A 25,692-nucleotide genomic window follows, 5' to 3' on the forward strand; every position below is an offset into this window, starting at 1 on the left:
CTATTAGCAGTAGGAAGGCTGATTTGAAGTATGTAACTGATTTGTATCTGGTTTAAAAAGGGCAGCCCGGTGAACTAAAGTTTCTGCTATGCGCAGGGTTCGGGGAAGGGCCCGACCATAAGGGTCTATTTTACGCAGTATTACCTTGCATTTCTACTCGAGGCTGTTTCCAAGGCTTAAACACGTGACCTCCTGGTCACATGGCAGCAACTTTACCCGTATCTGGTTTACAAATATAAAATATTGATATCCAGAGTGATAAAATTACCCAGGCAAGTTCATAACACCCTTTCAACATCTGATGGTATGAACATATTCTTTTGCTTTTAATTCCCACAAACAATACAACAAGAAGGGTTCAGTCAAAAGCAGTCATATGAATTTTATCAAAATAAGAGCATTTAACAAGAGTTCAAACATACGATGACTAACGAGCTAATCTTTGGCAATCCAACTCATTTTCAACATTTATAGACATCTGATTCTTTAACAAAAAGCTCATGAAGTCATAACATCCAATCTAGAATCCTATTATGGATTCACTTACCGTTTCATTTGGAAACTGGTTCATTATATGCTATCATCATCTCAATTCCTTTTTGAAAAACATAGTTATGAGCTAATTAATTAGCATTTTAATTCAAATAACCGTTTCTTAAAAGTTGAGACGCTCCATTGTGTAATATCTAATAATCTATTCGAGTAGGTTAGTTGACGCATTTCATTTAAACAATAGGCTCATGAAACAATCTATACAACTAAAGCATGAGAAGTTCTTCCTAAGTTCCAACTAATAAAAATAACTACTAAAGAATACAGATGCACCCAGGGTGTGATCTAGAGGTCAATAACATGAGTTGAACACCATGAGGTCTCAGATTCAATTCCCAACAGAGAAAAACATTAGGTGATTTCTTCTCATTTGTTCTATCCTTAGTGGACAGAGTTATCTGATATTGGTGCTGGTGGAAGGTGATCTGACATGTATCCCGTATAATTAGTCGAGGTGTGCGCAAGCTAACCCGAACACCACGGTTATAAAAAAAAAAATACAATGCAGTATAAGTTGCAGTATGTCTAATATATCAGTCAATTGACTAGCAACTACAAAAGATAAAGATTGATCATATTAACACCATGTAGAAAAGGTCCTTCTCACTTAAAAACAGCAGTATGAGAACCCTGATAAATCGTAATCAACTGTTACTTTATAGTATAAGGTTTCTAACGCAAACACAATATGAGGATTCTGATTTACAGAAAAAACATTACTATTAACCTAGAAATACAATTGAGAAAGCTTATTACCACAGTTTTCTGGATCCAAAAAAGCAGAAATGCTGCACTTCAGATCATATCAGACATTTTCATCCATGCCTGAATAACAACAATATCAAATTGCACGTACATAAATATACTAAGTTGTCAAAATCAAGGTAACTTATATTTTGAGTTTCTCTCTAGGGCAATTTATGAAACACCTTGTGAAATCTGCAGCTCAAACTGAAAGTGAACAACAGCTCAGGCGAGCCAGAATTTGAACTTTATGAATTTAAAATTTTAACTGAGTTCAAAATTAATAACTTACAATGAATGAATTTGAAGTTTATAAATTTAAAATTTTAATTAGGTTCAAAATTAATAACTTATACCTATTTAATGAATTTCTTAATACAAATTCAGAAATTTAGTTTTTGTTTTTTAAAGGTTTTTGTACACAATTTATGGGGCCTAAATATATATTTTTTTGGAAAAAGAACATTTGTACCAAAAAAAAGGAAATTATTTATAAGCAGTTATACTTACTTTTATATGCATATTTTTAACTGTTAATTCATGTTTACTGCTTGATACCATTGGAATATATATATACTCTGATGGTATCAAAGAGAACATTATTCAGTTACACCTTGATACTATTAAAGTATATATATAACACAGTGTTTCGTGAAAAGACTACTTAATTATTGTTTGATACCATTGTAATGTATATATACTCCGGTGGTATCAAGCATGAAGAAGCAGTGGTTCAGTGAATATAACAAGGGGGCAGACAGGTAAATAATTTGGGCCGTGAGTCCAACTCGGATAAATAGTTTGGGTTGGGCCAATTTGGGTAAATACTTTGTCTAATGGATATAATTTGTGTAGTTTTCCTCTCTCTTTTTAATTACTATGGTTTTCGGATCAACTTACATTAGTGGTAGAATCAAGATTTTTTACCAAAAATTTCAAAATAGGAAGAAGTAAACATACAAAGAAGCTGAAGAATATTTAGCATTTATTATATTTACATAAAAAAATAATTCTAATCATGTATAAAAAATATAATTTTAATTATGGCAAGTTATGTAATTTTTGGAGCAATTTGTGGATTTAGGTATGTTATTTTGATGCAATATAAATTCATTTTATGGTTTTGATTGAATATGCTAATCGCATTTGGTGATTTGATGGAATGTAAAAATATTTTGTGATGTAAAGTCATATTATGAATTTTCTTATTTTACGACATTATGGTTGGTGTATTTTTATCTAGAGCTTCTAATTTAGATTTCATAAAATGGCACGTTTTAGTTGCTTAATATTAGCATGCAATATGGTCTATGTGATGCCTTAAACTGAATTAGACACCCTAAGAAACGATAAACAATAGGGGTAGTAATACTATATTATTCTTTAAATATATTAAATTTAATATTTTAAAAAATATATTAGATATTAAATAGTATCTAATAGCTAGGGTACAATACATATAAATGGATAAATAATTTATTGATTTTTCAAATTGAACAAATATCTTTTTGCAAGTTTTTGGGGCAAAAAGATATTTGTTCGATCGTATTTGAATTGATTCTATGGTTTTCGTTCGTATTTAAGGATATAATATACAATATCCTTAATAATTACGTCATATATTAGTCTCTTAATAATAAATTTTCCTTAATAATTCATATATTAGTTATTGAACTAATTTTCAAAAATATTACTCTCTGTCTCAATTTATATATTCACTTTTCCTTTTTAATCGATCCTAAAAAAATGACACATTTCTTTATTTAGTAACAATTTAATCTTAAAATCTCTATTTTACCCTTAATGAAAATAGAAATATCTGAGATCATAAATTTTAAAGGTGTCTTTCTTAAACCCTATTAAATCAAATCACATCGTATATAATACTTTTCCCATCACCACTCATCCTCCTTTTATTATATATATAGCAACAAAACATACCTTTTTAATTATTCTCCTTTTCTCATGGATCTCCCACCACTTTCTCATCAACAAGAAAACAACAAGAATAATAAGCTCTTGTTAAAATTTGTAAAGAATTATATGTGTCATGTATTATTTTTTCTCTTTTTACTCTTTTCTTCCATTCTTTTCTACAATTTACTAAGCCCACTTCATCATGACCCTCTTGTAATTGGCATTGATCATAGTTTTTTGTCCAAAAATTCTTCTTGTGATTATTCTTATGGAAAATGGATTTGGGATGAAAAATATGTTCTTGATCAATATAATGAAAATTGTCCTTTCTTGGATCCCGGTTTTCGGTGCCGGAAAAGTGGTCGCCGGGATTTAGATTACCGGAAGTGGCGATGGCAACCACAACATTGTCATCTTCCAAGGTAATTTACTAAAGTTTGTTTTAAAATATTTTATATGTAGGTTAATTACTATTGCATATATGTTCCATGCTTTATTATATTCAATACAAGAATTTCCATATTATGTTGTCTTTCTTTCTTGTATTTTGTTTTAATAACTGCTTTTTGACTAGTTCCATGGGATAGTGTCGTAGCTGCGTATAGTGAAGGGTGATCAGTTGAATATGCTTTGTCGAAAAATTATATTTTGTATATAGGTCAAAAATGTTTTTCATACGTATATTAAATTTTAAATATCCTTAAAGAAATTTCTGGCATCGCCACTATCACCTATCAAAACTAAAACAGATAGGAAGAATTCACTTCTTGTACTCACCCTCACTCAAAATAAAACTAAATATCTTTTCCTTTTTTACCAAGAGTGTTGTGGAATTTGAAAAGGTAACAAATTGAGAAGGACTTTAGTTTCCTTAGAAGTTATGTCAATGCAACAAAATGGCTAATTCATAAAGCAAGTGTAATATATAGTGCTTTCATGTTGTTAGAAATCATGAGGTGTGAAAAAGTTGTAGCTTTATGATTACCTTCACCTTCATTTGTTGTGTCTTTTCACATTAAGTCCATATTAAGATCATTGCTAAATGGATCTTACTCTTTACAATTTACTAATGTTTGAGAATGAACATTAGTAATTGGGGGGCCAGAGGCAACTTTGGCAATGATATTGAGTAAATCGTTTGTCTGACTTGGGTATAGTTAATTCGGAGAATCATGTTGTTTGCAATAAATTTTAATGTATAAAAAATAAATTCTGACCACAAATAAAATATGAAGGAACAAGAAGTAATAGACAATGTGAATATAATTATGTTTCTCTCTAAATTTTTCCCGATATTTTTAAGGTAGGATGATTTGAACCTCATTGGAATTTATTTGATTTTTATGTTAGTAGGATTTTATGAATATTCTTGAAGTATTTGATTGTTAAGAAGAATCTGATCATATGTTGATCTCTTTAAAAATATCCCACAAATTTATGAAATATTCGAAATGCCTAATTAAAGGAATATAATATCTTTTACATAAGAATGAACTAGGATTTAGAATCTTTGAGAAGATGAGTCTCATCAAATTTGGATGTTAGCATGTTTCCAAACGAATGCAATTAAACAGCTACTATTGCTTTTCTCGTTCTGTGTGCTGTGTATAGTATTGTATTATATAATAAGTAGAAAATGGACCCAAGGACTACCAAATCTTTACTTTTGAAAATGTTGTTCCATCTTTGCTATTTAAACTCTGGTTTGTTTGTTAGTACTCCTTCCCAGTTTCCCTCTTTGACACGTAATTTAAGAAAGAAAGACTTTTGAAACTTGTGGTATAATGTTACAGGTTCAATGCAAAGGATTTCCTGGAACGGAGTCGAAATGGTCGAATAGTGTTTGCTGGAGATTCAATTGGAAGAAACCAATGGGAGTCTATGATATGTATGTTAGCCCAAGGAGTATCTAATCAATCCACCATATATGAAGAATTTGGAAACCCTATAACCAAACACAGAGGTTATCTGTCTATGAAATTTCAAGATTACAACCTTACTGTAGAATATTACAGAGTACCTTTCCTAGTAGTCGTCGATCGACCACCGGTGAATGCATCGAAACAAGTGCGAGGAGTGATCAGGCTCGATAAGCTACACTGGTATTTCACAAAGTGGGTTGATGCAGATGTAATTATATTCAATGCTGGACATTGGTGGAATGAAGACAAGACTATTAACATGTATGAATCCCAAGTGCTTTACCAATTTCCTTTTTGTCATTTACAAGTCCAGGAATCACATACATCTTGATTCTACATTAAACACGTTGCAACGACGACTTGTACATGTTTGCAGGGGCATTCATTTCCAAGAAGGAACAACGGTGAACATGACGATGAATGTTGTTGAAGCTTTTCAAAGATCCTTGAATACTTGGGCGTCGTGGGTGATTCAAAATACCAAGCCTGAAAAGAGTCACATATTCTTCCGCAGCTTTTCACCAGTACATTACAGGCAAGTACTTTGTAGGAACTAATCAGTTGAAACACAAATACACTATACTAACTGATACTAACACTATATTTATTGCGCTCATTATACGGTCGTTTTAGTTGAACCAAATTTGGTGAAATTGATTTGCAGGGATGGAGCTTGGAATGAAGGTGGCCATTGCCACACAAATACAGCACCAGAAACTGACTATACCAAGCTGGAGAAAGAGCCAACCAACAATATATTCATTTCTGAGGTAGTTGAACAAATGCAAAATACAAGAAAAAACATGACCTTCCTAAACATCACATATCTAAGTGAGTTCAGGAAAGATGGTCACCCATCAGAATATCGTGAACCTGGCACCCCGGCTGGTGCACCACAAGATTGCAGCCACTGGTGCCTACCGGGAGTGCCAGACTCTTGGAATGAACTTCTTTACGCCTATCTACTGTTGAATGGATATAGAACCAAGTTGAAATGAATTTAATGGTAGCACTATATGATTAGCTGTTTTCATATGCTTTAACCTGGGCTATTCATCAGCCTTTTCAGTTGGATTCACCTCAGTTTCCATTTCCTTGACTTTCTCAAGTTGCCTTAGGAGGTCTAATCTGTCTGGTCCGTATGTAGAAGGTATCTGCCAAAAAGGAATTCAACCAGTTAACACAGCAGATAAGCTTACTAAAATCGACAGGAAATTCATGATCAAACACACACCAGAGATGGCATATATCTTTGAATTGCAGCCAACATAGCAGCGTGCCCAACTGCTGTAACCTGCAAGAAAAATTATCTCATGTCAGCTTGCACTAATCAAGCTCCACGAGTAAAAGAGATACAAAGTGCTGCAATCATGTAGCAGGTGTTGAAGGAGAGAGAGAGAGCTTGAGCTCTGTTCAAATGGGCTGTTTTACTAATTGCATTTCAGCTGAAAGACGTCAGCACAGAAAATGCCTTCGAACTAGATTGATTGAGCATCAACAACTATGCACTTATCATTACTAATAGCTTCACTGCACTTAGTAATATATTATACAAGCTCGAAAAACAATGATGCTCGGGGAATAATCAATGGGTTTTTAAGGCCAGTTAAAGGTCCATGTCTACAGCTACAGTTAATATCCTCCTCAGTTCACATACAGAACTTGGGACATGCATGACAATGAAATTGTTAATAGAAAATAAAAATAAGCAGAATTTCAATCTTATTGGAACATGAACTATCGTCGTCTAAGGAGCTTAATTTTTTTTTGCCTGATAAAGAACAATGGAATAAAACTACTTACAGGGAGAAGCATAAGAAATCCAATAGGTATGACTGATGCCAAGTCAGTTAAAGTTCTCCGCAATGCTTGCTTCTCTTTTTCTGTCAACTCATCCCCTACTATGGACCTCCGAAGTAGCCCTAAAGCTGCAGCAACATCGATAGCGAGAAGCTGAGTTCCTTGCCAAACATCCTGGACATGGAAAATCCTTATTACTCTATCTGAGAGTCTTAATGGACAACTAAGAATTCTTACTACTAACTGCTCCTGAAAATAATGTGCTGAGTCATGGTTTCAAACAGAATAGTAAGACATGGAAAACCTGTGTAGTGTTAACTCTAAATTATAAACTCTACTTTGAGTGCTTATAAGAAATCCATTCCCTCCACGTACAACAATAAAGACCCGGAACAGGAAGGTCCAGACCATATGGAGGTAGATAATTATAGCACACAAAGTACTATAAAAAGAAAGAAGAAAACAAGCTATAAAAAGAAAGAAGAAAACGAGCACTAGCAATAAGAACAAGAATAGTCGATTAAAAAGAAAACAATTATCTAACAGCAATAAGCCCATGGAGGAACCCAAATGATTCCATACATATTGATCGAAGTTCTCTTTCTTAGACAATTGACGGAGTTAAAAGCTAATTAAATGGGCCACATGTATATCCCCATACCCATGGTACTTTCTCAGAGGTAAAAATTCCACAAAAATGAGGTTACAAAGCAAAGGAAAACCACACTATGGCTCTATTCAGTTGACATATGATGCAATACATACAACAGAAGAAAATAGATCAAGAGCATAATACCGTGCTAGTTTCTTTCAGTTTGTCTAACGATTTCTCAATAACACTCTCCTTTTTCTTCTGAAGAACCAATTGAGTTCTTTCAGCTCGTGCAGAATGTGTGGAAGTACGATCTGCCTTCTGACTTTCCTCCTAGAGTAGAATGCATCAACAACAAGCTAATAAATTTTCAGGGATATAATAAACAGATCATGTATCTCAAAAACATCACTGTCTGGAAAAATGGGAATATATATAAAATTAACTCAAAACAAATGAAGCTGGGTCATGAATGACCGAGGCTGTGAGCTGGAGGTTCTAGAAGCAGTATCTATAATTAAGTTACATAAGAGCACTCCATGCATCTGATTTTTCTTGTCCACAATTCAGGAAGAGATCAAGAAAGGGGATAAAGGGGACGGATATTGGCTGTCGGTCAAACACCTGACGTCTTCAATAACTATCTCCAGACTTTGTGCAATCTGCCCAAATTGCAGAGAGTTTTATTTTTCCTTTGTATTGACATAAAGTTTTCAAATGTTAGAGGAGTGACTATACAATTAAAATTTACATGTTCAACAGCATCCTTCAGAAACCACCAACACCCAAACCAAACTCATATTGTGAGAACTGTGGAAAATGCAACCAAGACACGTGATGAATATGAGATTCTAACAAAAGATGATGACAAAACTATAAGATTAAAATACCACATAAAACATAAATAAGAGTATTAATCTCTACCTACGCCTTATACACATTAAACATGGAAGTTTTCTTCGACTTAGAAAAGAACTGGAAGTTGATCCTCTTAAATAAGAGTTTGTCCATTTCTTTTATGGGAATCAATATTGACAAAAGGTCCACACCTGGTGAAATAGGCCATCATATTATTTAGCATAAAATAAGATGATCAGAATTTCTCCACTGTTCAAGTATTATCACAACAGTAGTTACAAACAGAGAAATAAAGATTATAGACCAAAAAAACAGTTTAAATGAATCTATTTTACTGTTTTCACAAACAAGATAATCCATGTTCAACAAGATGAACGGAGTGGACGGATATACGTCAATTAACAGGACTACTTATGTATCATCATTAATCGGTTAGTTGTCATGATAATCAGTACAGCCTAAAAAATTTACACTGAAAATGAAAGAGTGGAGTCTCAAAAAACATTAACAAACTTCACAATATGAAACTTGAAAGAGATAAAAAGAAAGAGAAATAAAAAGACGGTGCATCTTACAACATGCACGACACAGGCCTTATACACTAGTTAGATAATACCTCCTCATATTCATATTGATCAGCACTTCTTTGGACCCGCTTCTCCAGTTCCATTAGCTCATTCCTTAGTAGTTCAAACCTTCGAACTTCATTTGACTTTGAATCCACAATGTCTGTACTCTCCGGTGGTTGTTTAGAGCCATCATCACCCTGCACTTAAAGAATGATTCTCAGTGACTTGGAAGATAAAATCATCTTTAACAAGTTTACAGAGATTTGAATTATAGAAGAAATTGAATAAATGACCAGCCTAAGGAGGAGAAAGCATGGGCAACAGTGACAGGAAAGCAATTTCATTAATGTGCAAGCAGTCTCAAGAGGAGACAGTATGCAGTAAAAGGGGTTACACAAAGCAAGACGTCACTACTTACATTTTCAGGTGAACAGAATCATCAAGAAAAAGCAATATTTGCTCCTTGCTTGACAACTCTTCACTGAACCATACTATTACTTGCTTTCCCTAAAATTACAGAGGTTTCCAGTGATCCGTGCTTCAGTTTCTCTAATGAGAAATCTATCGACGAATTAAGCTAAAGTTTCCAATTGCAAAAATATTTGCCTAGTCAATAGTTTGAGCAACATGGAATATCTTTTACACAGACTGAAGTTCTAACCCACCCATTTCATTCACCAAACAGAAACCAAAAGCAGTCTCAAGAGGAAACAGTATGCAGTAAAAGGGGTTACACAAAGCAATACATTTTCAGGTGAACAGAATCATCAAGAAAAAGCAATATTTGCTCCTTGCTTGACAACTCTTCACTGAACCATACTATTACTTGCTTTCCCTAAAATTACAGAGGTTTCCAGTGATCCGTGCTTCAGTTTCTCTAATGAGAAATCTATCAACGAATTAAGCTAAAGTTTCCAATTGCAAAAATATTTGCCTAGTCAATAGTTTGAGCAACATGGAATATCTTTTACACAGACTGAAGTTCTAACCCACCCATTTCATTCACCAAACAGAAACCAAAAGCAAGCATTTCCAGCTTCTTGAAGTACTGAAACATGACGGGGTAATATACATAACCAAAAGGAGAACTTGTGACACCCCAGCTTAGGATAAGAAGTACCACATCGGCAAAACACAAGAGAGATGTTGGGTATATAAGTAAGCAGGTCTTACGCACTAGCAATGCGTTTTAAAGCCTGCAGGCTTGGCACAAAAGCGGACAATATCACTAGCGGCCTAGCCCGCTACAAATGGTATCAGAGCCACTCCTGTGTTTGCCCTGTCGATGTGGGCCAGAGTTCAACTGAGTTTAGGCAAATTCCAATAAGGCGAGGCAAACCTCAGTGCTGAGTCTAGGCAAATATCTTGCGGTGGGGCAAACCTTAGCAAGGACGTTGAGTCCATAAGAGGGGATGTATGTGACATCCCAGCATAGGATAAGAAGCACCACATAGGCAAAACACATGAGAGATGTTGGGTATATACGTAAGAAGACCTTACACACTAGTGACGCGTTTTAAAGTCGGGCGGGCTTGGGCCCAAAGCAGACAATATTACTAGTGGGCTGGGCCATTATAGAACTAGCCATGACCAATGAGCTAATCTATCACTAATAGTTGATAACAAGCATTTGATCATGTATTAACTTTGCATTATTTTTTTTAAAAAAGAAGGTGTCCAAGACAACTTGCTCGCACCTCGATCATTCCACCTTACTCGCTAACTCCAACATACCAAGTAACTATGTCCACTAAAGCTTACACAGATGGCAAGAAAACACCTAATATATTTGTCTCTTTGCTAGGATTTTAACCCTTGGGTCTTCAAAGTTCGTACCCACTTTATTGACCACTAAACCATACCCTTGGGTCATACCTTAACTTTGCATTATTTGTGAGTTCAAAGTAAAACCATTTATTTATCTAGAGTGAAAGCTAAAGCCAAATGAAGTAATTAATAGTTTTTGACCCACCTCAAAGTTGCATGTGGAGGGGAGAGGAGATACCACTCCATAGTATGAAATCAAAGTGTGAATGGTGTTACTTGAGAATAAGCTCAAGTTTAGTTTTAGTATAGAAGAGCAAAGAGGTGGAAAAAATGCTCCCGCCCTCCAAATTATGAATTCAAGATGTAAAACTAATGCAGATGATGAAAACGGTATATTTAAGAATAAGCACAATTTGGTTCTTCTACGGATAGAGCAAAGGAAAGGACTACGTTCTCTCTCTCTCTCTCACACACACACAACCACAGGAAGAACTTATGCATAGAAGAAGTCCTAACTAACCAGTCAAGTGAAAGGAGCCCGCTTACCCACTCCCCTTTCCCCCCATTGCTAGGAGCCTCGAAACACTTTTTGCAGAGAACGGGCAGTGCGAGACAAATTAGAGAAGAGAAACAAGGAAGCAGGTACGTCCTTTTACTTTCACAAAAGATGAATAAATCATTAAAACAAATCCCTCCAATTCCTTTTGCAGATCAGAGAATGATATTGATCATTTCACTACTTTTAAGTATTGAGAGCCATAAAACATCACTCTAACACACATAATCGAGAAGCCTGTTCAGTGTTCAAAATCTATGGCATTGCATTTATCTATCCATAGGGAAAAAACAGTATAGTTTGATTCAAGTTCCATATCGATGTCATATAACTGCAAATTAGATGATAAATGTTGGTCAGAAGCTCTACAATAGTCTTTTAAAGGATAAAACCCTGGAAATGCCTGGAAAATTAAACCACTACTATTCAACAGTTTTTGTTCTTTACAAAAAAAACCTTGGAAAACTCTATCATACAAACTATACAACAGCTCCGGAACGTACAATAGGATGCATAGAGGAGATCATTTGCAACCTAGAAGGAAAAACTAAGAGGGGATAAATGGAGCAACGTTAGCCCCTGTTAAGCATATTATGTAGTAAAGTAGTATCAAACTCCCAATAGGTTGAGACCCAAAAAGGCTTTTATCTTAAATGAATCAACAACCTCCCAATGAAAGAACCGATCGAAATTGAGATCAGAAATATTACTGAAAACAAGGATTTGCAAACATACATGCCAAACTTAAAAAAGAAGCCCAAGATATGCGATGGTAAAAGGTTGGCATAGAGACAGTTCAAAGGTATACAATATCATTAGGAGTCGATGATGCCTGGTCTGCTGATTTGTTAGGCCGACGTCCTACGAAGCTCCATAATCCCTGTATCCTAGCACAAGAATCCACAATAATAAAATTATGTGTCGGGGGGAATTCGCATAATAACAACGCATAATATTGGTACTAAAGGGCATGCTTGGCCTTTATCTTCACAGCCCAAAATAAGAAAAAGAGGTGGGAATACCTGTTGTTCGCACTCCTAGAATTAGCATAATAACGACGCATAATATTGGTACTAAGGGGCATGCTTGGCCTTTATCTTCACAGCCCAAAATAAGAAAAAGAGGTGAGAATACCTGTTGTTCGCATTCCTATTTTGACCATCCTTGTTTTCCTTGCGTTTAGAGAACTGTTGCTCATCACTACTTGATGATGTAGACATAGTAGCATCTTCCTCCTAGTTCATACATACATCCAAACAAGAAACAAGAGTTAATCCCACTTCAGAGTATGCAAATTTTAGATTTTTTAAATTAAGAATGCGGAGTTTTGTTCTCTATGGCACACAATTTGTCCAAAAGACTCTAAAAGATGCGAAAGTTGTTTTAATTTCCTTATGCATGCAAAAAGAGCAACCTGAAGATGATTATATGGATTTTCCATAGAAAGAACTCACCATTTTGTGCTCTGCAAGGGATAAATTTGGTTTTCTTTTCACCATTATGCAGTAATGTATTTCTTTATTGGTCAAGACAACAAGCTTGGAACTTTTTAAATTCAATGTGTACTTGAAATAGCAGCAGCATTGCTACGCTAAGTTTTGGCTTATTTGTTGGAAGTAAGGAAAGTAAAAAAAGCTTTTCAAAGATCTGAAACTCATATATTACTTGACATATTTAGTCGGAAAGGCAATCTGGTGACAAGAAGTTCCCCTTTTGTAGGCACCTACTCATTTGTATGCCCTCTTATTTTCTGGTGTTTCTGCTTTAATTTCAAGTTTCACCAAGGAAAATGATTGACTTGCCATGCCAAGCTAAGGGGGCTCAAAGCTAATTTGTAAGTACTGATGTTGACCTTTTTAAGTTAGCAGCCTATCATCACTCCATTTATGCCTTTGTATCTTAATAAATTTTTGGCAAGTTTACAGAGCTGTCTATGTATTCTGCCAAAGAAAACCAGCACATAAATCAACAGAAGAATTTTATTTTATTCAGTTGAAGTCTCCATCTCCTTCTTTCCCAATAACAACTATTCATTAAAGTAAGAACTGGAAATAAAAAGAGAAAGAAGGAATTGTATGGAAAATAAGAACTAAAAATAACCAGCTGTAACCCACTCCCCTGCCCCATGTCCATTAAAAGGGAAGCCAAAAAAATGGAAAAAAAAAGTACCGCCACTCTCTCCAAATAAGAAAAAATCCAAAAAAGAACAATTAATAAATTCTCTAGTGCAGTATAAGATATCCAATGGTTGAATACAAACAATTCAGTGCAATTTTACGAAAACGTCAGGACTGAGCAGGAAAATTCTGAGATGGCAAAAACTTGGTAAAACTTTCTTTTTTGAAATGAACTGAAGAAAGATACCTGCTGTAGGAAAGCTGCCTTCGTTCTAAATGAAACCTCAAGAAATTCAGCCTCTTTTTTGATTCTGCGAATCCTTTCAAGGTCAGAACATGCAGCTTTCAAGTGCTCCTTCTGTGAACTAGCACTTGACATATGCAGCTCCTGAAGCAATACCTCTAGCCTTACTAGAGCCTCTTCGACACTCTCCAGTGCCTAAAATGAAATGCCCAAAAACTGTATTATCAGATCCATTATTTAATCCTTGAGATAGAGGAAAGAGGCACCTTAGAAATGCATCATTGAAATCAAGGTGAAGCACTTTGATAAGAAATAGCAATTGATACAAAAACATGATAATTGAAAGAGGCTGATTGCCTTTTACATCTAATAAATCACAAGAGGAAGGCTATCTACACTTTGTTTGAAAAAAAATTGCATGATTACTTTTGATTGGTATAAAGAGAACACTGAGAGGACTAACCAATTAAAGAGAAGTTGGAGCAAGAAAACTTTATTTGAGTAATAAATCCTGGGGAAACCAGTTGAAGAGCAAGTTCTCTCTCCCTCCTCTTTCACATATAAAGGCGTGTGGCTTATAATTACAACGAAAATTATCTAAATCCAACAAGTACCAACGGAAGTCTCAACTACTTTATCCTACTATCAAGAGTAATACTAATTTTGAACAATCAGAGGTTGCGACGATTCTTTTGTTCTATTTAATAATATATTTTTTTGGTCATTTTGCTTTTTTATAAATGTTGAGGACAAATATAAAATAATGATGCTTCCTTTCTAAGGGCTTGAACTCTTTTGATTGAGAGGCGACACCTTAGAAGAATCAAAGAAGACAGAGATCCTAAATTCGAGTCTCAAAGCCATTTGTCATCAAATAACTCTACATTTTGCTTTTGGTCTATGGGGAAAAATCTCGACCTGCACTTTTCAGGGTGTGTGTGTTAAGAACAACTATAAATTGAGAAAGGTTTATATCCACTAAAAGTTTAATCTATAAGAAAGTGGTCTCACTATTCAACCATACAATTAAATATTGAGATACCATTTTTTCTATAACTTGGAAATATAAGGAAGAAATAACCATATGAGAGCAAGAATTGGTTAGCCACTAGCACATATGTTACTTCTCCATTGAGGTCCTGGAAAGTAGTTGGTGGGATACTAGACTTATAGGCTGTCATTTAATACAAGCACTTTATCAGTTTCTTCGCTTGGTTGGCAGTGAGGAGGGAAATTTTGACAGCTGGGAATTTGGTGGAGAGTAGTATTACATTGCTGGTGCTTTAGGTGCAAACGTTCAGACAAAGACATTGATAACCTCTTATTGCTAAGATGGCTAAATCATTGTAGATTGGAACATGTAAATGAGGCTGAAATCGTTCTTCATGCGCTAGAATCACTACAGGATTAGTTTTGGGGCTTAATTTTGCTTTTTGGGGCCTCTGCTAATTATGTAAAGTTACAACAGCACATTAATAGTGCTGGATTTATAAAATTCACTTGCCTTTTTCAAACAAAAACTAAGATGGATACATGATTGTGATGAGTAGTCTTGAGATGGTCTGGCGTGCAACAGACAATGTTGCGTCCAATGAAGGATGTGCTACATAGCTGGGCCTTTGGACGAAGGAAGAGAATATGTAGGCCATGGGATTTTCCCTTTAGCATGTAGATTCAGTGGAGGGGGGAAATAAAAGAGCTTTTGAGGGAATAGAAAATAACTTTGTATAGCACAGGAGATTACGTGTTGTAGGTTCTTGCTTGTACACGCGAATTTTCACAAAACAAATTAGAGACACCCTCTTAAAGATTATCACATCACATGAGGGTAAATACAACAGAAAATGCTTCATTCATAAGAGGTAATACCTTATCAAAGGAATCTGTTTCTTTCTTGATCTGTGAATAAGCTCCGGCGCGAGTCCTGTCCATATTTTAAAGCATTAGCAACATGATTTTCATACCACATGTGATTGAGTTTGTATTGCCAATGCATTTGACCAAAGTCCCATAAATTATTGGAATGAAATGACTATTACGATAAGCAAATAAACTATAACTATGAAAAAATAAAAGCTAAGGAAATTAAATAAGTTGGACTTACTCGGGCCATGTTAAATGGTTTATATCGAAAGTTGTTAGAGAAGAACACTTTATTCATTTATTTCAGGTCTTCAACAAGGTAGATCAAGTACAGTACATGTCAATGGTGCAATGTTTGTGTATGTTTCCTGAGAGATATAATTAGTTCGACGGCAACTAGGATCAAGTATAGATCAGTCTATATCTGTTAATAGAAAAAGCATATGCCTAATGCCTTTTACAGATGGATGAAAATAATGGTAACAGTCAGAAACCACAAAAAGGGAGAGAAAGGAAGAGGGGAAGCAGAAGAAAGTCAACATTTTCTGATTAACTTACTTCTCAATTCCTAGATCTTCCCTGCACTTCTTAAGCTTGTTGTGCCTGAAACATTCACGTTCACAAATTGTTACTAACTCCCGTATATTCACTTAATTGATTGGATTTTTTTCCGGCTTCCTTACCCAGTTGAAAGGAATCTTGCTGCCTTGACATGAGAAGGGTTCTCCAGCCATTTACTGTATTTAATGAAACTCTGGATCCAGTAAGAGCACACATCTAATACTAGTGGAATAGCTTCTAAATTTGGAGGAACTTCTTGTTTACTTTTGTGCCCAGTATTGCGGATGGAATTAGCAGTAATGCCTGGATAAAAAGGAAGCCAGTCTAGCTCTTCACACACAACCTATCATGTAAAGATATTTCAGCTTTATGTGACACATAAATGTGTCCTAATGACAATTTCTTCATAATAATGCTAACCTCCACGTACAGTTGATAAGAGCTTATTGATGCAAGTTGAGGATAATATAGTACACTGCCCCCAATTAGATACCTGTTTAGAATTCAAAATGAAAAGTTGAATACAATGGAGCATATTATCAGTATAGGCTAAGATCAACAAACGAGGAACACAAAAATGTGTTACCTAATTAATTCTTCAATCGGCTCGTCAAGAATATCAAATCCATTTTCAGAAAGAAAAGCCTTTGTGCTTCTTCCCAAAGCAATAAAGAAACCAAATATGGCCAGATCCTTTTCCAGAACCTGTATGATGTATCAGCAATAAATATAAAAACCTGAGTGCAATGTTCAAAATACATATTCAAGTGGGATACCTGTAAGGCAAAGGCCTCACCTAAAGGTTTAGCGAAAATTTTACATTTCATACAGTTTTTCTGCTTTACTACGCCACAATTTATCCTTGATAGGGGACTCATATTAGCCTCAATTCTTCCTACAATATATTGATTAGTCCTCCACTTGGGCCTACTTTCCCCGGGATAAGGTTCGCACCATTTCTCAGAACATTTTAAGAAGCGCCAAGTGAAATGACTGTCCATGAGGTGTTCCACAAGCTAACATATTGCATTACATTGACATACTCAAAATTTACCAACCATTTATTAGAATCACTTAACATCCTTCTTTAACAGTACTAGCTACAAAAAAAACTTGTAGTGACTAATATTAGACTTCTAAATCAATGGAATGAGTGTATATATATACAAAGTAACTTACAGCGCACAGAAACTTACTGTTTTGCTTGTTCTAGCTTATAAATGTACCACTATCAGGTCAACATTCATGAATCATGTCTTTGAAAGAAATTCGCGTAAGGTATCAAATAAGTAAAAGAACTTTGGTCTAACCTCGATACTCTCACTTGTGGTGAGCCTGGACCATATTCTCTCTCGATCTATAGCTCGTTGAAGCTGCTTTTGGACAAGACTCACCCAAAATACAACCTCTTCAGTTCCTGAATCATTTTGTACTCTACATGCTGCAGCTCTGGGACCAAAATGGACAAGAAATTCTCTACGCAGACCAATAGGCTTCACAGAATGATAAGCCTGTCGGAGAGGAATAAATTCGACAAGCATGTCCATCAATCTTCCAAGTGTGTCGGGAACAAGAGACGAAAATTGTGTACACGACAGTTTTGCAGAACCAAGTTTCATAATCGCTGCAACACAACTGAGTGCAAGCATGAGAAGTGATACATCACTTGCATTTCGAGGAGATAAAGATGTTTGCTTTCTGGTCCTGAACAAAGAGGAACCTATTTAAGTATCAATTAATACACAAATAGCGATGCAGAATATTAATGTATTCATGGTTCTTTCAGTAAGTACATACTCTGCAGTAGCAGCAGCAAATCGCTGATCCTTCTCAAAATAATTCACAAAGGTGGTAACCACTGCTGGAATTTGCTCAGACCAAAACCAATCATAAGCTTCAGATTGCTTGGCTAATAAACTATCTCTAATCAAGCTCTCCAAAGGAGCAGATTGCCTTGATAAACTTCATTAATGCAAAAAGTACATTAGATAATATGCTTCCAATCAAAATGAAAATAGAGAGGGAAATGAGCCCTCCACATCAAGCACACTACATATGGAAGAGGATGAACCAACACAATAAAAAATGTAAGCGACAGAGTCTACTAGTCCTTGGGGCCAAAAGTTCACAATCAATGCAAGTTTATAATATCAATAGCCATGGTGCCTAGATGACAGAATTGTCTAAGCAAAGGACGTGTTAAAGTACATTTCAAGCTTCTATGCGCAAAATACCAATTCTAATTTTCACCAGCAATATAAAATCCATGAGCGACAAAATTAGCAATACATAACATCTGGAAATTGAAAAAAAAAAGAGAAACAAGTCAATTCTTTCAATCAAGTGACGTTTAGATTAGAGACAAAGAAGTTGGCAACGGGAACCTGCAGCTCAAAACAAAAAAGCAATGGGAGAACATCCTACATGTTTAACTAACTTTATAAAAGAACTTTATAAAAGAAGCATTATACATTATGATGCAGCTAATTCAGCTAAATACATTCGCTGACATATACCAGAAACCCAATTAAACATTCATATATATGGTTGTGGGAGGTAAACGTCAATAATCATCTTATATCCTAGGACCAATACTAGAAAATGCACAAGTAAAACAAGAACTCATAGCACTGAATATTCTCTGCTGCTCTAGAGCAAAAGAAGAAACTAGATAAAAGAACTATAAAAGAAGAAGAGGCTTCATCAAAATGATTAAGAAAAAATAGGACAAACTTGGGAAAGATAAAAACAAAAACAGAATTCAGGTGTACTAGCTGAATGACAAGGAATTTCTCCTCAAATCCCCCTCATACTTAAGAGACTGAAAGAATCAGTGAATAGCACTACAAAATCAGAGGCTGTCACTAAACTGGTGGCTATCAATGGACGGTCGCCATCCTGAGAAGAAGAAACTTAAAAGATGTTCAGATTAGATTATTTGGAATGCCCCTCCAATGGTAGGACAATTCATTTGTCAAGATTGGTATGGCACATCGTAGATCTGGATGCCAACACCAGTCAACTGATATAAGAAAATTGAGTTCTTATGTAGCAGGAATGACTCCCATCAATGTATAAGTGGAAACTGGCAAAATGTTCATTCAAGATCCTAGCATTAAATAGGTCGGAAATAGACTAGAGTCCCATGTTGTTGGGTGGTGAGATAGCTATACCACATTCAGAAATGTAAAAATAGTACTATGTGATGAGGTATAAAGGATATAGGTGTTAGACATTTGTCTGACACCTCCCAAATTCTCAATTATTTCTCTCTTGTATCTCTTATTTCTCACCAGGTCTAAGACCCTTAATGAGCACTTACGTACTTCGAATTTACCAGCAACGTCCGAGAAGAGATATCCTTTGACAGAAGGCAGCCGAGAAGTTTAGCAAACGTAGAGATGGAAAGAGATAGATTTTCCCCAGCCTTTGTCAAATCAATTCTCATTCGTTCTTTAATGGAATAGGGAACGCAGAGCTGCGGCTATCAGGAACGGGCGATAGCCTTTGACTAAAAGATACGACTATCTATGAATGAACAGGATCTGAATGACAATCAATGAGATGAGCCTACGAAAGATTTCAAGTTCAGACTAAGATTATTGGCATCCTCACTTATGCAACGAAATTGAGTTGATGGAGTAGCCAGTGCTCTTGAGTTATTCTCTTTAGTATCGCCTTCTCTCATTGTTAAAGGCAAGGCAAGGTACTCAACTAGAAGGATTGGCTCGGACTATGGGTTGAAACTAGCCCTTGGCATGGATTCTTCTTTGATTGGAGGTATGGGACAGAAGAGAACCAGACCATAAACTCAGACATTCAGTCTGATCTTATATGCGTTGTTGCCCGATCATAGTTGTATTGTATTAGATCAGTTATCCGTCTCCCTTGCCATGTTAGAACAGTCTAGTCTGTAACAACACAACCTGAAAGGAAGACATTCCTAATAGGAAGTTTCTAGCGATCTTTCTTGAGGAGCTAGAAAAGAGAGGAAATGGACTATCTGGTTTGACCACTACATTTTATGAAAAAGGTAGAGATGAATCCCCATCTGAAATATTATGTTGGACGCATTACCAATGAAAAAAAATCCTATGTTGGCCAAAATATTTTGTTGGTTTTGTGCTCCGGTTATGACGATGGCACTATCGTCTGCAGCAAACTACTCAACAATTAATAAAAATAGAATAGTTACTCAACAGTTTGGCATATGATATGGACTACTTTTACTTATTAAAGTACGATTCTGCATGGAACATGCTTGCTTGTCACAGATGCCGGTCCGCTTGGTCGGTAGGTGCTCAATAGATGTCAGTCACGGCCTACCGTGTTTGGGCTGTGCAGGCAGCACATCAGTTATTTGTTCCCAGCACAAACGCGCTTTGGCTTATCAAAATTGACATGCCAATACCACTTTCAACCTACATATCCTAACAAGTTTATAGGTCTAAAATCTTTAATTTCGCTGCATCCTCCTTTATAATTTAAGTAATAACAGAAGCATCACACTCTTTTGTAAAGGTGCCCCTCTGATGAAAATGATTGAGAGCTCTCAGAAGTTCTTCTTACAGTGGCTCAACATTCTGGAAGGTCGCTAAAAATTGACCTGGTCACGGAGGCTTTATTAAGAGCAGTTCAAAAAATGGGGACTCTTCCTATAGCTCCCAAAGGCATTGCTAATTATTTTCTTTTTGATAACCGAGAAATCCCCAAGGGTTAACCAGCGGCGCACAGCTCAGAAAACGGTGTACAATGAGTCTGCCCCTACTTTACCAGTAATGACATGTTCTTATAGAAATGATAGACATGCTGCACAAGATTCTAATGGTAGTTTAGATATGTTATACATATTTAGCCTATATGCAAAAAGTTTTTTTTCTTACTTAAACTTCACGCTCCCAATCAAACACTGTCATAAAACACAGATGGAGACAGTATTCATTATGTATCAAATACTTACAGGTTAAGGGTTACTGAAATGAACACATTTTCAGAAATTTAAAATGGGAAGAATGACAATGTTTTAAGGATATAGATTAACTTTCTTGTAAATCAAATCTGTTCACTGTGTCTAGAGTTCCAACAATACGTGTTCATACTTCTACCTAGCAAACAAATCAGGAAAATGGGGGGTGCCTTTGAGGAAAATGTTTCTCATCAAAAATGTTTTCCACATAAAATGGCATACCTTAGGAAGTAATTTTCTGAATCATTTCTAATATTTGGTAGGATATAAAAGTAAGTGATATATGAAAATAGTACAAGAAATAGGAGATGATGGAAGTTTATTGATATCTTTGAGTATTAAAGGCTAACGACAATACATAAATGTTAATTGAAACAAGTGATAAAGTGAGAGTTGAGATATTTGTAAAGGAAAAAGACTACCGCCCATATGTGAGCGAAGTCATTTTCCTTCTTTTGTTGGGAACCACTTAAGCTTGTAAAAGACATTTTTCACAATTTAAGATAGTCAAATAAAGAAAAATTGGGGAACTTTTTTATTAGCGCATTTAGCCTATGCCCTATATGTAGTCAAAATCATCAATTATGCTTCACTAGTAAGATGCAACAAGCAGAAGGCTATGCTCCTGACTCTTGGTAGACAGTTTTTACATATTCCATTAAAGAGAGTAAAATGAATTACCTCCTCTGCGTGAAAACATTGATATCATTATCTCTTTCATCTCCTCGAGATAAAATCTCATTTGCTGCTTGCAGTAGAGAGTATACAGACGCCTGAAAAGAAGTTACAATGAACTCCACCACATCAGAAAATAACATCACAGTGCAAAAATGAAATCTCAACATAAAACTACCGGTCATGAACAGAATTATAAACCTTCAATAGCCCAGAAATCTAAATTCCATGCTAAGTATTTTTAAATTATCTATAAGTGATTTTCACCATTAAAAGATCTGTTTTCAAGTTTGCACTGGGGAAGAACACACTGAATCTAAACACTAACAAAACATGTAGAGCAAGAAGTAGAAAAATGAAGACTACAAAAGTTACCGACCTGATAAGATAGCACCTTGATCCAACCAGTTCTATCACCACCCAACCAGGCAGTTGAAAACCAGGATACCCTAGATAATGAGCCTTGTTGTTTAAGTCCCAGCTCAATTACTCTTGCAGCATCATGCAATGATTGGACAAGTCCAGAACCGTTCTCTTCACCTTGCAGAGATAGATCTAGTTTTAGTCTCATTTCCTCCATATCACTGCTAGTCGTTGGTCTAGAACTGCCATTGACTGACACACCATCCTCGGCAGAAGCAAAAGGCAAAAGGTGTAATATCCTCGATGTTCGAGGATTTATCCTATGTTTCATAGAATCAAATGTGTAGCTAAGATCACGATTTCCACCCTGTAACAAATAAAATTTTGTGTGGCATCTCCTCCTTGTATTGCATTGATTGTATATCAGGTGATCCAAGCCTACTACTTTCCTGCTGAAATAATAGTTTCTCACTGCTTTAACTGAAGGCCGTGGACTAGAAGAACTGAAATAAAAGAAACACAATCAGCCAAAAGTTAATATAACATTAAGAAGAAATTAATATTGGAAGATCCAATGGATCTAAGATATTGTGGAAACTCCAATTTATGTAGTATAAGAATGATTAACTAGGACTTTTTCTGCTAAATATTTACTAAATCAGTGATCAGCAATCCTCTGTATCTATTATCGACAGAGTCTTTCAGGTCAGTGTATGAATCATCAACTTTCAGATCAATGTATTAATCATCAGAACTCTTTGTCAATGTCAGGACGCAACAAGTCAAGATGTCATTCAGGATAAACGGCTGAAACTTAAAAAAAAATAATCAGTAATTGTAAATGCTTGCACTAAGCCAGTGCGAGAGAACATAATTACAAATTGTGTAGATCCCCAATTGTATCTAAAATTGCATCAACCTCCTGTACAATAACAAGGTTGCACCAAAAAGCTAGCAAAATAAGACATCTTTGTTTTAGGCTATGCAAGTTTCTCCTATGGCCTTCAAGGATTTTGTCATTTCTTTCAAGCCAAACGGTCCACCAAATGGCTTGAGGGATGGTATTCCAAGTCGTTTGTGATTTCTTGCACATCCCTTCTTTGTTCCAACATTGCGATAGCTCCCTAAGGGATCTTTTGTGATTTCTTGCACATCCCTTCTTTGTTCCAACATTGCAATAGCTCCCTAAGGGATTTTGGCATGGACCAGGACATGAGCAAGATTGATAAAAACATGCTCCACAGCTGAGTACCAACTTTACAATGCAAGAAGAGGTGGCCAACATCTTCAAAGTGCTCTTCACACATGGGGCACTTACTACAAAATTGAATTTTCCTCGTTTGAAGGTTGGAATGAGTGAGACAAGTCTCTCTAACAACAATCCAAGAGAAGCAGGAAACCTTCAAAGGTGCCTTGCTAAGCCAATTTATTTCCCAAGGCCAAAAAACCTTATTGTTACTTGATTCCAGCTTCCTGTAGCAGCCTCAGAGTGTGAAGAGGCCTTTGGGATATCCCTTCCATCTAATAGAATCAGCTTTGTTGTAGTCTAAAGCTATGTTTCTTAGCAGCTGAAGCGAAGGACATACCCGTTCTACTTCCCAATCATTACTTTCCTTCTAAGAGAGAGATTCCACCCTTGTGTTGAAAAAAATTCTGCAATTACTACATTGTGCTGAGTTGATATTCTAAAAATATCCTAGAATTGCTCTTTCAGAGGAGTGTGTCCCAGCCATGCATCTTCCCAAAACTTTATTTTCCTTCCATTACCAATATTGAAGCCCATATTAGACTCAAAGTTGTTCCAGCACCTTCTAATGTGCTTCCAGACTCCCGTGTCATGAGGTGTTGTGGCTACTTTGGTGCACCATTGATTGTCCATAGAGAACTTTCCAACCAAGGTTCTCCTCCAGAGTGCTTGATCTTCCTTATTGAATCTCCAGTGCCATTTCAATAATAATCTTTCATTGTGACACCTCAGGTTCTTGATTCCCAGCCCCCCCCCCCCCCCAATTCTCTTGTCTTTAATAACCGTAATCCATTTTACAAGGGCAAAGGAGTGACCTTGTTTGTTACCATTCCAGAGAGAGTCTCTCCTTAATTTGTCCATACGCTTCAAGACGGAGCGGGGAAAAGCGACATAGCGTAGGTAGGCAGTACACTAAGAACACTTCTGATCATAGTGATTCTACCAACAAGAGAGAGGTATTGTCATTTCCAATTCGCCAACTTTTTCTCCATCTTTCAAGAACGCCCTTCCATGTTATTCATGATTTGTATAGTGAAACTTCAATATTAACCCGTCATATTGATGTCACAATTTCAAGATCATCATTTCCAGAAACATTAATGCAGGGAAGTGGCACAAATAGCTAGTAAACACTAGCCACGATCCAAATTAAGGATAACAGATGGGAAGGTTTGGGGGTGAAGTGAAGAACAATCCATGTTCAAGTGGTGCTTACTAGTTGACTTTCTTTTTCTTGATAACTGAGAAATCCGCTTTCCCAACTGAGAAACTCAGCATATAATGGCAAAAATCCATCCACTCCTCTACCCTGCTCCACTTAAACAACAAACTTGGTTCATCAGTCAGGATTCAAACCCGCGATATGCGCCGAACACATATCCCCCATTTGTATAATCAGTCAGAATTCATTTTCTTGAGCCGAGGGTCCTTCGGGAACAACCTCTTCACCCCCACAAACGTTTGTGTACACCCCACACTCCCTAGACCCCACTTGTGGGACCACATTGGGTATATTTTTGTTGTTCTACTACTTTTGCTGTTGAACTTGAACCAAAGACTTAGTGTGGCACTTATTAGCAAGAAATTTTTGTTTATTCCAAAGCTCGTTTGAGCTCACAACTAGAGTAGAAAAGTAACAGATTCAAGTTTTCCTATAATTAAAATGAGAGAGAGAAAGTGTTCAATCTCCGACTACAATGATATAAGAAACATATATGCAGCAGAATTCAAAAAGAAGACTACTAACTAACAAACTCCTGCTTTACAACAAAACCCTTCCATAATAGTCAGTTAGTCCCTCACACATACACAAAGACCCTTAAAAACTAGCTACTCGACTAATTCCACAAGATACCCTCCACCTTTTGCATCCCACCAGCTCACCTATTGTTTTTTCGTCTCCACTGAGATTTGAACCTGAAACTTCATTGACTCTTAACCACTTCATTAAACTAGACCCACACCCTTGGGTGCGACCCCTAAACGTTTTACCAGTACACAACAATGGTCAGTTTTGCTCATCATCCAAATGTTACAGTAAATTTGATAAATTTAGTTCATAACAGCAAGCAGAATTTCTAGCTGTACAGAGCACCTTATTTGGTACAATTTAGGTTTAGCATCAACATCCTACTAAATGATTTACAATTGCAGGTTTTAGAATCAATTAACCTTTCAACATGATGATGATAATTAATCAAAAAGCTAGAAAAAATGAGGAAGATTATACATCACCTAGAGGAAGGAAGATTCTGATAATGAAACTTCAACGACATTAGCTTCAAACGATTGTTTTTGAGTGTTTGGGAAGGAAGAAGTAAAAATGGAAGGTGCAGTTTTTGTAAATATTCGTGTCATAAAGGGTTTATCCGTAGACGTG

At 36.0% G+C, this 25,692-nt stretch overlaps 2 protein-coding genes across 6 annotated transcripts; one reads left to right on the plus strand and one right to left on the minus strand.

The window, feature by feature from the left end:
* Positions 1-2,013: 2,013 nt before the first annotated feature.
* LOC129881973 (protein trichome birefringence-like 8) lies at positions 2,014-6,133 on the plus strand. The gene is made up of 5 exons (XM_055956082.1): positions 2,014-2,057; positions 3,447-3,635; positions 5,007-5,396; positions 5,512-5,670; positions 5,800-6,133. Exons 1-5 carry the CDS (start codon positions 2,014-2,016, stop codon positions 6,131-6,133), a joined length of 1,116 nt encoding a protein of 371 aa, XP_055812057.1.
* LOC129882179 (uncharacterized) lies at positions 5,854-25,692 on the minus strand. Of its 5 annotated transcripts, none has more exons than XM_055956359.1 (18): positions 25,548-25,687; positions 22,083-22,569; positions 21,710-21,801; positions 17,860-18,024; positions 17,373-17,766; positions 16,649-16,767; positions 16,483-16,555; positions 16,185-16,405; positions 16,060-16,104; positions 15,508-15,562; positions 13,642-13,833; positions 12,412-12,512; positions 12,086-12,164; positions 9,002-9,151; positions 7,732-7,860; positions 6,939-7,109; positions 6,370-6,429; positions 5,854-6,289 (listed from the first exon to the last, which is right to left on the minus strand). In XM_055956359.1, the coding sequence occupies exons 1-18, from the start codon at positions 25,586-25,588 to the stop codon at positions 6,185-6,187; spliced, it is 2,679 nt and encodes an 892-aa protein (XP_055812334.1). In that variant the 5' UTR covers positions 25,589-25,687; the 3' UTR covers positions 5,854-6,184. The 5 variants fall into 5 exon arrangements, 2 of the variants coding, with proteins under 2 accessions (XP_055812334.1, XP_055812335.1); XR_008765725.1 differs by lacking the exons at positions 5,854-6,289; positions 6,370-6,429; positions 6,939-7,109 and adding exons at positions 8,152-8,189; positions 8,279-8,337; positions 8,452-8,576 and having other exon boundaries at positions 7,733-7,860; positions 25,548-25,692; XR_008765723.1 differs by lacking the exons at positions 5,854-6,289; positions 6,370-6,429; positions 6,939-7,109 and adding exons at positions 8,152-8,189; positions 8,279-8,337 and having other exon boundaries at positions 7,733-7,860; positions 25,548-25,692.

This window comes from Solanum dulcamara, chromosome 3 (genome assembly GCF_947179165.1).
Source record: "Solanum dulcamara chromosome 3, daSolDulc1.2, whole genome shotgun sequence".
In the NCBI taxonomy this organism is placed as follows: Eukaryota; Viridiplantae; Streptophyta; class Magnoliopsida; order Solanales; family Solanaceae; genus Solanum; species Solanum dulcamara.